Source organism: Aythya ferina (assembly GCF_964211825.1).
Source record: "Aythya ferina genome assembly, chromosome: 4".
Lineage (NCBI taxonomy): Eukaryota > Metazoa > Chordata > Aves > Anseriformes > Anatidae > Aythya > Aythya ferina.
In genome coordinates this window covers 43,374,933-43,388,234 of record NC_140300.1, presented here as the reverse complement: position 1 = coordinate 43,388,234, position 13,302 = coordinate 43,374,933, and the positions used below count along the sequence as shown (strand labels likewise).

Genomic DNA, 13,302 nt, shown 5'->3' with positions numbered 1-13,302 from the left:
GGAAACGTGTTGTTTTTGTTTTTTTTTTACGTGCGCATTTTTAACATTTTTTGACGAAATCGGGGACGGATTCGCTGCTGACCCCGAGGGCACTCCGCTAGGGGGGGGGACAAGTAAAAGGGGGGTCCCCGCGTTTGCCGGCAGCCCGGCGGAGGGGAGGGGGGGGACCGAGCTCGGCGGGCGGGGGGGGCTCCTCCGCCGCCGCCGCCGCCTCCGGGGCCGGGAGAGCCGCTCGGCCGGGGGAAGGGCGCGGGGAGACACTCCTCCTCCCCCGCCGCCCGCCCTGCCTCCCCGCCGCCCGCCCTCCTTCCCTTCCTCCGCCGGCTCCGCGAACCAGGAACCGCGGCGGCGGCGGCGGCGGCGGCGGGCTCGGTGCGTGAGAAACCCCGCGGCGCCGCTCCGCCGGGAGCCGCCGGGAGCCGCCGAGAGCCGCCGGGAGCCGCCGGGAGCCGCCGGGCCGGCCGGGCGGCGCGGGAGGGGGCGGCGCGGCCGCCGGGCGCTGCGAGGGGCCGGGCAGCACCGGGGAAAGGGGGGGGGGAGGAAAAAGTTTACACCCTCGCCACTCTCCTCCCTCCTCTTCCTTGGTGGCGCAGATGGGAGTTTTACCTGGAATGACATAAGTTTGGCTTTTTTTTTTTTTCCCCCTCCCGTGGCTTTTTTAATTTTTTCTTTGAGGGTGTCTCTCTCCCTCCCCCGTCTCCCCACCACCACTTTCTTTTTTTTTTTTTTTTTTCCCCTCGAACCCCCCGCCCCCGTTCCCCGCTCCTGGAGGATCCACCCCCCGCTCCCCTCCGCCGGCGGGCGAGGGTGTGACCCGCGGGAACACCCACCCACCTAGGCGTCCATGGTGGGAGCTGTCCGCCCAGCCGAGCCCAGCCGCTCCGAGGGCACCCCGCCGCCTGCCGCAGCCCCGCTCCCACCATTTCCTCCGCACACTTTTTTTTTTTTTTTTTTCTTCTCCCCCCTCCCTCTTTTTTTTTTTTTTTTTTCCCTTTTTTTTTTCTTTTTTTCTTTCTGTCATCGGTGCCGGTGCAGGCTCGCTGCCGGATGGTTCGCTGGCAGTAGCCGGGGGCCGTGCCTCCTCCCGCCGCGCAACCATGTCGTAGAGGAGGTGAGTGCGGCGCGGACCCTGCGCGGGGCGCGGAGCGGGGAGCCGGGGGCCGGCTGCCACCCGAGCCGGCGGATCCAGGTCACGGCCGGTCCCGTCCCCGGCGGGGAAAACTTCGCAGGAAGGGCACGGCCATTGCTCGCCGGGGGAAGCGCCGAGGCAGCCCCGCGGGGGCTCCCCGCCGCCTTCCCCTCCTCGTCCTCGGCCGGTGCCCGATTTCGGGGCACGGCGCGGGGATGGGCGAGGCACGTGAGCCCCGAGCCCGGCCGTGGTCGCGCCGTCGCCGCCGATGTGATACGGAGGGCGAGCGGAGTCCCTTCCCCGCTGCTCCCGGGGGATGCGAGCCGGGGCCGAGGTGCGCGCAGCCCCGCGGCGATGCGCGGCCCCCGCCGCCGGCTGCGGGCGGGACGCGGGGCGCTGCGGGGGCCGGGGGCGAGGGCTCGCGGAGCGACTTGGGACCGCGGGCTCAAAGTTTGCAGGGCGCTTGCAGGGGTTTTGGGGGGGTTTCGGGGGTTTTCTCTCTTTTTTCCCGCATCTCCGCGGGAAGGGGGCAGGCAGCCCGCGGGACGCCGTGCCGGTGCCGGGGCAGCGCGGCGGGACGAGCCCGGCGGCGTGTAGAGGACGAGTCCTTGAACCTCGGCGCTTTTTTTTTTTTTTTTTTATTTTCCCCCTTTTTCCCTTTTTTTTTTTTTTTAACCCATCCCCGCACCGGCTCCGCATGCATATTCATGCGCTGCTGCCCGACAAACGCGGAAATCCAGAGGCGATGCCCGGCCCTGCGGGCACCGGGCGGGGGCGGCCGCGCCCCGCACACCTCCACCTGCCCGCGGGGGGCCGCCCCTGGGCGCGGGGGGCCGGCTCCGGCGGGGGGGCCGCGGCGGCCCCTGCGGCTTTAAGGAGCCGCGCCGCGCCGCCTGTGTCGCAGCAACTTTGTATCAGTCATGTCGCCCGGCGGATGAGTGACGGCGCCGCGCGGCCAATGGCGAGGCGGGATGGCCCCCGCCGCGCGGCGGGCAGCCAATGGGGGCGCGCGGCGGGCGGGCCGTCAACTTGAATTTATCTGGGCATGTGACATGTTGTTAAAGGACTTGGCACCGGGGGCCGTCCCCTCCCGGCTGCCGCGCCGTGACACCGGGCGGCGCGCCGCGCCTCGGCCGCCCGGGCAGGGGCTGGGGCTGGGGCAGGGGGAGCCGCCGGGGCCGGGGCTGGGGGAGCCGCCCCGCCCCGCCCCGCTCCGCCCTCGCTCCCTCCCGGCAGGAGGAGGCGCCCCGCCGCAACAGGTACCCAGCCCGGGGACCCCCGGGGCTGTGAGGGGCGCAGCCCCGCAGGGGGGGGTTCGGGTGTTGCGTCCCGGCGGGGGGGAGCGCACAGGGCCGCCCTCGGGGGGAGCCGGGGTGTGGGGAGCCCCGCGGAGCCCCCCGCTGCTCGCAGCCCGGGGCCGGGGCGAGCGGTGCCGGCAGCCGCCGCGCTGTGCCCGGTGAGCGGCGCGGAGCCCAGCACAGCCCCGCGGGGCTGCCTCCCCCGGCCGCTTCCCGGGATGCGCTGGCCGAGCGGCGCCGCTCGCCCCGGCAGCAGCAGCAGCAGCAGGGGAGCGGGAGGTTTCTTTTATTTCTTGTAATTCTCTCCCGCGGGGTGACCCAGATCCCGGGCTGGTAAAGTTTCGGAGCGTGCCCGCCGCTCGGCTCCGCGGCCAGTTGGAGCCTTTGCTGCTTGCTGCTGCTCCTGCTGCTGCGGGAGGGATCGCCCGCCCGCCGCTGCCGAGCGCACGCACCGGGGTCGCCTCGGGCCTGGCCCCGCAGCTGCCCCGCGCACCGAGCTGCTGCCGGGGCTGTCAGGGTTAAAGCTGGCTTGCAGCTCGCACCCTCCCCGTAAGCCTGAGAACCGAGTCCCCCCCGGTTTTTCAGAAATGCTGGTCACCCGCAGCTGCAGTTGATTTCTCTAGGAATTAGGCTTGCTCAGCACTTAAATTGGGGGTAAGTGATTATCCGGGAGGGGCTTTCTGTGAAAGCAGGCGCTCCCGGCTGAAAATTTTAGGCTAGGGGGATGTGACTCGGTACACGTGATCGTCTTCTAATAAAACTTGCCCCTGAGGGCAACGTAGGTATAGGGCCATAGTGCTCAGTAAGGGCAAAGAAGTGTTCCAGTCTTTCCCTTTAAGTTTTTTTTTTTTTTTTTTTTTTATGTGTGCGTGGTTTTGCTTAAAAATTGTTTATAAGTAGTGTTAAGGCAATGAAATGCTGTTAAAATTGGAAAATTAGTACTTTCTGAAAGGGGAAAAATCTTTGCATAATGTTGGTATCACAAGTAACGGCGGTTAAGTTTCTGCAGTTTTAACAATCTGATGATGAACTAATTCCTGCCAAGAAAAAAAAAGTTGCTGTTACCTATACGCAATTTTCAGAATAATGGAGAATATTTTCAAAATAATGCATGACCACTCAGAAAATGGGCATGCATCTTGCTCCCTGCCTAGGGAGAGTGGCGTGGTGGGCGGGAAGCTTTTTTTAGGACCTTTTTTATAAGAAGGTTTACTTCCCTTTACATATTCCTTTTGCTGGCTGCCATGGAGGTTGGTGGAATTACAGACCCGTTTATTGGTCCTGCAGACCCTTCCTCTTTCTGTGGAAGAAACTTTTGTGATGCTTCTCTCCCCGCTCAGCCCATCCTTCCGCATCCCCTCTGGCGGCCGTATGACAAGCTTGCGTGTCTGTGTAAGGACAGGTCTGTACCCAGCTCCATAGAACTGCTGCTTTCTTTCAAAGCATCATTTCTAGTGCTGGAGGATAAAGAGAAACCCTTGTAGCTCACCAGCCTCTCCTGCTTTGACGTCCCTGCAACATGACAGTGTGAGGTCTTTGGTGGTGCCGCTGGCATTGGCTTCAGGGTTGTGCTGGTGCTGCCTAGCTGTGCCTTTCGGGGCAAGGCGAGGGCAGGAATTGGGGTCGTTGCAGTCTGCTGGCTTGTTTTCTCTCTGAACCCATAGGACTGTCGTATCTGTGACACCTTCTCCCCTGGTTTGACTGGAACTGGACAAATGGTTGAGAAGTGATTGATGGGGCGGGAAGTGGGTCTGGCAAGCAGACAGACGGGGATAGACAGAGTGAGCGGATACGCCTTGTTTCCTTAGGAAATTAGGAAATTTCCTTAGGAAATTGCACTGTCCTGTCACTTATTAATTTTACTTTTTTGTGTATGTCTTTGCTAGTTATGGAGACAAAAGGATACCACAGCTACCCAGAAGGCTTAGAGATGGAGAGACGGTGGGGTCAAGTTTCTCAGTCTGTGGAGTATTCTTCTCTAGGTGCTGGAGAGCAGGCTGGTGACAGTAACTATATGGAGATTGTAAATGTAAGCTGTGCTGCTGGCGCTTTTGCAAACAGCAGCACTCCAGGAAACAACAAAGAAAAACCCGAGCTCCTCTCTTGCCTGCAGCAAGACGGCAGTCAGCCTGGTGTTCTGCCCTCCGACATCAAAACTGAAACAGAGTCGAAGGAACTGTCGGCGACGGTGGCCGAATCCATGGGTTTGTATATGGATTCGATACGAGACGCTGACTACCCCTATGACCAGCAGAACCAAGGCAGCCCTGGAAAGATCTACCAGAACGTGGAGCAGCTGGTGAAGCTCTACAAGGAGAACGGCCACTGCTCCTCTCCCCTCCACGGCGCCAGCAGGCCCTTGAGGTCCTTGATGTCGGACTCGGGAAGCGCCATGAACGGCGGTGCCATGCATGCTATTGTCAAAAGCCCGATCATGTGTCAAGAGAAAAGCCCTTCGGGCTGCAGTCCTCAGAACATGACTTCCTCAGTGTGTAGTCCTGCTGGCGTTAACTCTGTGTCCTCAACTACTGCTAACTTTGGGAACTTTGCTGTGCACAGCCCCATCGGCCAGGGAACTCCTTTGTCGCGCTCGCCTAACGTTGAAAACCGGGGGTCAATGTTGCACAGTCCCGCACATGTTAGCAACGTAGGGTCTCCACTTTCTAGCCCTATAAGTAGCATGAAATCACCAATTTCTAGTCCTCCCAGTCATTGCAGCGTGAAATCTCCCGTCTCAAGTCCTAACAATATCACTATGCGGTCTTCTGTGTCCAGCCCTGCAAACGTGAACTCGAGAAGCTCTATTGCCAGCCCTTCCAATGCCAACAACAGGTCCACTCGTTCCAGCCCAGCGGTTAGCACTGTGGGATCTTCAATCTGTAGCCCCATCAACAACTCTCTAGGATTCCCCACTTCCAGCACGTCGGCTGGACCTAGCAGAAGCCAAGAGACTGTTCCCAGTCCAGAAACAAAAGACAAGGGTGCTCAAGAAATCCCATTTCCCAAAATGGAGGAAATGGAGAATGCCATCTCAAACAACAGCCAGATGAACCTCGTTCAGTTCATAAAACCCGAGCCAGACGGTTCGTTCGGTAGTGCGTGCATTGGAGAAAACAGCAAAATAAATTCTGATTCCCCTTTTTCAGTACCAGTGAAGCAAGAGTCCACTAAACATCCTTGTTCCGGTGCCTCTTTTAAAGGGAATCAAACAGTAAATCCTTTTCCATTTACAGATGGCTCATACTTTTCTTTTATGGATGACAAAGACTACTACTCTCTTTCTGGGATTTTAGGACCACCTGTTTCTTCATTTGATGGCAATTGCGAAGGTAGCGGTTTTCCAAATCCAGGCCTCCCTGTGGGGATTAAGCAGGAGCCTGATGATGGCAGCTATTACCAAGACAACAGTATACCATCCTCTGCCATAGTTGGTGTAAATTCAGGTGGACAGTCCTTTCACTACAGGATCGGTGCCCAGGGCACGATATCTTTGTCACGGCCAGTTGTGAGAGAGCAGACGTTTCAGCACTTGAGCTCGTTTCCTCCTGTCAGCACGCTAGTGGAGACCTGGAAATCGCATTCGGAGCTGGCATCCAGAAGAAGTGATGGCTATCCAGTTCTAGAGTACATTCCAGAAAACGTGTCCAGGTGAGCAAGCAAGTTACTGCTTTTTTCTTTTTTTTTTTTTTTTAACAAGTTTTCATGTTAATTAAACAAGATGTGAATTAAAATGGGGGCTGGGGTGGTATTTCTCAGGCTGATGTGTAATTCTGTGTTTGCATTTCAATTCCTATCGTTAGATTGGCTGCTTGCTTGCTATATTTTACTATGGCTTTAATAAAAACAAAGTGATCGCTTTAATATTTAAAAAGAACATATTATATTCTATTGTTATTAGACTTGAAAGTGTAGCTTTAGTATGTTTATGAGCTCTTACTACTACAAATGTTGCTTTTCCCATAATGAGAGCTTAGCAAAATTGCTCTCGTGTGTCCCATAAAGGGTATTCTTCCTTAGCTGGTGCTTGAATGTGTTGTACCTCAGATGAAATGTTGAGATGAGTATAAGACGGTAATGTCAGGAATCCATTTTTGCAAGGATGCATGGCTGTAAGTTTACGCCAGGCTTCAGCTGGTTAAGTTTTAAAACTAAACCTTACAAGCCTGTGGCAACGTATTATTTCTGTATTGTAACTGTAGGAACATTTGGTTTGTATATATAGAAAAATGCCTCCAGAAGGAGGAGGGCTGTTAAAACTTGACGCATTTGAAAGGGATAAATGGATGAACTGATCTCCTTACTTTTGGTGAAAGAAATATGCAAGTGTCCTTTGATTTTGTATCTCTTGGCTGATTCCTGGAAGCACATACTTCTCCAACAAACAGGTGTTCATGTATTTTATAAAGGACACTTAGTTACATAAGCTATTTAATTTCACAGTCAATTTTACAAATTATTAAATGCATCTGGCAACATGACCGAGCTACAGTAGCTACGTAGCCTCTTCATGTGTCAAACTGGCTGACCAAGGTTTGTGCTAAAGCTCGGTGAAATAGCTGATAACAGAATTTGCATTTACCTTTCTCAGGTCTTTTTTATTTTTTTTTCTCTTTGAAAGATACACAGCTTCTACCTTATTCTTGGATTGGGGTGATGAAGATGCGTAGCTTTCTCTATTTTTGTATGATTCTAAGTATTTCTGAAAAAAAAAAAAAGAAATAATGTTGCAATGAAAAACACCTAAAATAATGGTGCTTTGGGGGAGGGAAGACAATCTATTGATCTAGAGTTCACGGGAGGAAAAAAAATATTTTAAATATTTGCATTTTATTTTCAGACCCGTTCAGTATCTCTGCAATCTGCTTACCAATTTGCAAATTGTACTTTACTTTTTCTTTGTCAATTTCAAATATCATCTGTAGAGAATATACTTCTTAATGCACCTTTCTTAAATTGGAAGGTTTGTATCCCACCTTCGTGTTGAACTTTGCACATAGCTATATATTTGTTATCATCTGTGCTTGGATCAAATGTGCTTTCTGGATGAAGGAAGATGAAGTTATTGTTTTCTAGTTATTTTACCTGATGAAATTTTCATAAATTGCATTATTTATATAGCGGGAAAAGTTCAGCAGAAGACTGATGGGTTGTCTGAAAACAAAGGCCCAGTGTTTAATTGCCATTGTGGATGAGCGCTGTTACTTGGGCAACTAGCTCCTGCCACCCGTGAGAGCTCTCATATGAGTAAGTGCTGCTCTGGTTGAGTCAAGGTTGTCATCTGCTGCAGGATGTCAGCCACTGCACGGTAAACAGGGAAGTACTGGTAGGAGCAAGGTCATCAATAATTATGTTTTTAATGACAGTTTCTCATAAGGCTTTTGAAGGAGTACCTTCTGATCTGACATAACTCCATGGTAGCTCTTCTCATCTGGTTTGCCTCTGGACCAGTAAATGTATAGTCTGTCATCAGATGTGATGTGACTCCACTTTCCTACCTTTGTTTTCTAAGCTGATACCTTAGTAAGATATGCAGCTGAGTGTAGTTGTTGCTTTTCATGATTATAGTCCTGAAATTTTTAGTGCTTAGAGCAATTACTGCACGCGTGGAATTCTGTTTAGGTGGTGGTGATCTGCAAGGTTGCAACACGTCAGACATCCTGATCTGTGTTCCAGATTAGGACATGTGTCATCATTTCAAATCTTTAACTCAGCCCCATTATTTTACTAAATGTTACTGTTAATCTGCTTGGCAATGGCTTTCTGCTAACAGGTGCAGCAGGGGACCTGTGTGAAACCCTTTCATGTCTCAAAATAAATTAATGTAGAGGTCATCTTAGCAGTACAGATTTGAATGCATAGTTGCCTGTTCAGATATTTGTGTACTGACAAGTCACAGAGGCTTGTAAAAGCTCACTCTTTCTAATGAGCCTCAAATTCATCTTCACCTTTCTCCTTATTCCTGTGCCACATTCCAGCTAAAACCAAGGAAATCATGTTCAAGTTTGTTCATCTTCCAAAGTGTTGTAATAAAACATGTATAGTTCACAGCATGTATTTCAGCTGTCCCATACTGTACCTTTTTGATATGCTTCTGCCTTGCAGCTTACATGGTTGAAAGGCCTGGGTGACCAGGAGTGAAGAAGGTTTTTCAAAATGGCTATTCAGAATGTTACTAGAAATAATTCTCTTTTCCTATTAGAATATCACCTGTTGTTAAATTGGTGCTTTCTTGAGTCAATTATATTTGCTGATAGTGTCTAATGAGCATGGTTTACACATTTAAAATGTCTTGCAACCTTATTGACCAAATACCCACCGTGAAATGGAACATAATTTTTTTCTCCTTTAGTTACTTTTATTTGATGTGGTCAGTTATGGTTATTTTTAAGGTGGATGGTGGTAACTTTTGTTTATAACATTGCAATTTGCAGTGTTTGGGGAAGGAGATCTTGTTAAGCAATAATAATAATAATAATAATTCCCCTATTCCTTTTGACATGTTTCTTATGCTAATATGCATGCAGAATATGTCTTTGTCTTCGAAAGATGGAACATGTTTTATTTTTAATAGAGGGTGAATCATACCTGTGTGTCTGTGTATGTAGATCCCCCCGCCCCAACCCCAATGAATGACATTTCTAAGAAACAGTGGTTTATAAAACAAATAATAGCAAAGTGGGCTTGAAAAATAAGGTATGTGAGATCGTGTGATATCGTTGATGGAAATCTGCACTAAGAATCCAAATAAGATTTCGCTTCAAGGTGATTGCTCATCTGAATCAGGGTACGAGCCTGAGACTCATGATCATACCAATTATGTAATTTTCAAAATGGCCCAGGAAAATGTCATGGTTGCTTGAAACAACAGTATAAATTGAGGAGGATGACCTTTCTGCTGTGTTAGTTCTTACCTAAAGCTTTTTCTGCAAATGTGCCTTTTCCTTCTAATTTCCATATTAACTCTTGTATGTACATGTACATATTCACTTTATGCAGCAGTTGTGCAAACCAAGGGCTGATGTGCTTGCTGTGGAGTCTTTGTGGCAGTTGCAATTGGATGGTTTTGAAATCTGGCTAGAAATCAAACTCTTTGTTGCCATTACCTGTTAATGTCACCTTTCCATGCATCTCCCCCAAATCTGCTTTCTTCCCAGGCCAGGAACAGGTGTAGGGTCCCTGCCAAGGAGGAGAGGACTTCTGGAGATGGGTGCATCTCCATGCTGGGGAGATCTGGGAAGACTTTTTCCCTATTCCCATGTGTGATGGGGGTGTGGGGGCCACTGCAGATGCAAGGTATTGCTTGCTGAGACAGGTGGAAGATGAAAGGGAATCACATGCTTTTTTTTCTCATGATTCAGCAACAGCTGTGCTCAATACCTTTCCAAACTTTCACATTACTTTTTTTTTTTTTTCTTTTTAAGTCCAAGTCCTTTTCCCCAATGGCTGTAGGGAATGTTGTAGCACTTGCTGATCTGGCATGTATTTTTTTCTTGTTTTCTTTCTTTTTTCCTATTACTGTTTTTAGTAATAATAATAAATCTTTCTGATTTTGATTTAGAAGCTAAACAAAAATACCCTCAAACCTATTCTTCCAAGGTGGCATTTAACTACATGTCTTAGCTGGTAGACAGGTCAAAGAATTGAACTGAAAGTTGAAATCTAAGCATGTAATTGAACTGACTGGAGCCTGGGTAGTCTGAAAGGAATTCAAGGTACAAAGTTATACAGGTTCCTAAACAGTTGTTTCTGTTTGCTAGCCTGTCTATCCTGGTGAGGCATGAGGTGTTACCGTTTCAGCAAAGGTTCACTGGTGTGATATAGTGTGGGGTAATTAACACATTTACACAGTGTTGTTACTAAATAATAAATTTACTATACTTATTAGTTGTTAGATTTTAATTGTTATCATTCAGACAAGGAGATATCGTGAAATAATGTATTGATATTCTAGAGTTCAGATATGCTAAAATCAGTTGAAAGACTGTCATTGACTTCTTAGGGTTTACAGTCCAATCTTTGATCCATGTTGACAGTGTTTAGAGACTTCTTACACCTATTTACTCCTGAACGATTCACATGGATCAGGACATTTTTTTGGCTCTGGTGTGCGGTCCAGAGCCTGCAGGCTGGGCTGGGTGGTACATTTGCTGCTCAAAAAAAGATAACAACAACAACATAGCCTTCATTTATGTGTAACCCTCACCGACTTGAATGGGTGATTCGGTTTAAAATCAGATTTCAGGCTGTTGCAAGTATTTTCTGTAAATAAACTTTTGTGTTAAAAATTATCTAGAATAGTCACTTATCAGAATGATACCTGGCAGAGAGATAAAGGTCTGGTAAATATTATTTTTAGAATTTATGATTGGCCTTCACCTCTGTTTATTTGCTGATGGACTTTATGGGAAAAAGACCAAGCTGTTAAAATATTCTCCGTGCTTTGGTAGGGTTGTTTTCCCCTTTAGCTTCCCATAAGTTTCCTGTGCAACCTTTTTAACAGTGTTTCTTTTATCTTATACACTATAACCTTAAATATGTACTTGTGTTGTTGTTGTTTGTTTGTTTGTTTTTTTTTTTTTAAATTTAGAAAGTAATACTTGTTTTTTTTTTGTAGTTTAATGTATAATTTTATGTAATTTTTAACAGCTCTGGGTGTAATCTTGATATAACAGGAACCTCTAAATGTGTCTTTATTTCTCACTTAAAAAATTATGAGCCTGCATTAATAAATCAAGCCAGAAGGTCTAAAGGTTCTCCTCAGCGTACCAGCATGCATTTAACAGCCTTGTACTTCTTACAGCTTTGTTTATCATTATTTTGTTGAGGGTGCTCTGTTTTGATTTGCTCATCTTACTGAGGAGTTCAAAATCTGTATAAAGTATCTTTTTTAAAAGTTACTGCTAACGATGCTTTATTTTTCTCTTAAATTATACACATAAATTGACTTGTGTCCTAATGGCAGAGAAGTCCGCATTGCTGGAAAACTTGTTCCATGAACGGGCAGATCTTTGAAATCTGTGGAAATAAGAGCTCTGTTCTCAGTCCCTCTGCCATTATCTGTAGTTTGGTTGTTTCTGTGGGGGGTCATAAATCATGTTATATATTACTGAAACATTTATATGGTCAGTTGATACTGCTGAACTTTACAGAACTTGGCTGTTAGAAATTGGTTTGTCATAGGAAACAGTTACCGACTATTATCAAAATAAACTAGCTTTTACATCATGTTTGGTGATACAGAATATCACTGTGATATGATCTCTTGACTGTCTGGAAAAGGGAAGGTAGGATCATCTTTGTGCACAGATGTTTAAATAAGCAAGCAGAAGAAAATTTGATTATCCATATTTTGACAGTATGGGTCCATTGCTTTTAGTGAGGACTGGAAGACACTAATATCTGAAATATTACCGTATAGTCAAATGTTCTCATTGTATGGGATATGCATTGCAGTTATGCAGGTGAGTATCCATGCGGATTGTTGCAGTGGTATCAATAATCATGCAGTACTCATATTGTCTGCAGAGGGAGTAAATTGTTAAGTTCTGATTCAATAACCTGTCCTTATTCAACAAGCACTTAGCATTAATGGAACTTAAACGTGCTCTCAAGTGCTCTGCCCGGTTGAATCAGATTTCTGTGTACGTATTGGTGCTTTGCTGAACTTAGGCTTGAGTAGAGATTGCTGTTGGAAGTCATCTGTGGTTGACCAATATATTGTTTTCAGTGACGAAACATGCTGTTGGGCAATGCCCTGGAGTCTAGTCTGGTCTGACGCTGTTTTTGCCGTTGATTTGGGCATGGTGTATGTGTTATATGCGAGAGCCAGATTGGTTTCCTGATCCAGTTCACTCTGAAGGTCTAAAAACTGACAGGTCAATGCAACTCGGTGAGTGGCGCGGTGTGACATGGGCATGAGAACAAACCCAAGGGACAGAAAGGGAAAGGTGGCTATGAAATATCACAAGTGCGTGTTGCTGCTCAAAGTTAATGCAATGTCATGCTGTAATGTCAGCATTTGTATTTTCAGGGTATGCTTCTCAAAAATAGCTTCTGTTTTTTAACCATAGATGTCTGTATATCAATGTCTGAACATAGCTGTAGAAGCTGGAGTTATAATGGACTGATTTCAATCAAAATCCCTTGGAAAACAGTGGAGTGTTGTGATTTCAGATTCAAGCCCTGAGAGGTCAGAAAATACTATGGTTTATGATGAACATAGAACCTTGACTTGTTTTCTCATGAATACATGTGACAATATGGTCTGCATAAGAGTGATAAAGATGGCTCAATAAGGGAACTAAAAAGGGACTATGAAAAACAAGTATTAACTATGCCTAAGCTTAGTAATTTTATCCGCTCTCACGTGTAGCAGGTCTCTACGCAGTGCTTGGTGCTCAGCATATGAATTACCTGACTTCAGCTGCAGTCTCCTCCAGGTGGAATAATCTGTGGGGAAAAAAAAGCAAGGATCACTTCCATTGCATGCAGCTGCCCTAGTCTCTGCAGCAGTTACTGGGCATATTTGACTGCACCCTAAATAGACCCTTATATGACTTGACTTCTGCCCTGGTACTGCACAATGCAGGGGAAGGTCACCACTTATTGGAGCCATGCTACAGTCTCCTTTGCTTTCCTGCTGGAACCATGTTGGTTTTGCTGCTGGAGGAGACATGCTGACCTTGGAGGAAGGTGTATTTTCTTTTTTATTTATGCCACAGGGGAATGGCTTCATAGGCCAGAAAGTCTCTGATCCATGCCAGCAGATCCCAACATGGTCTGCTTCAGTACCACTACTAGCAGGAGCAACAGTAGTGGCTCTTGGCTTCGTGCCGGGCTGTGCCTGTGCTTAGGAGTTGTTTAAGGACTTCCCAT

The 13,302-nt window shown here is 48.0% G+C and overlaps 1 protein-coding gene across 3 annotated transcripts in view; it reads left to right on the top strand.

The window, feature by feature from the left end:
- Positions 1-858: 858 nt before the first annotated feature.
- Positions 859-13,302, top strand: part of NR3C2 (nuclear receptor subfamily 3 group C member 2) — a gene marked incomplete at its 5' end in the record, with an annotated part of 201,522 nt that continues 189,078 nt past the window's right edge. The window contains 2 exons of one of the 3 annotated variants that reach the window (XM_084517184.1): positions 859-1,111; positions 4,314-6,075. In XM_084517184.1, coding sequence (XP_084373310.1) covers positions 4,316-6,075 — 1,760 coding nt within the window. Of the gene's footprint in view, positions 1,112-2,233; positions 2,389-4,300; positions 6,076-13,302 lie in introns of those variants that run through there. The other 2 variants (XM_084517185.1, XM_084517183.1) reach the window with 2 other exon arrangements.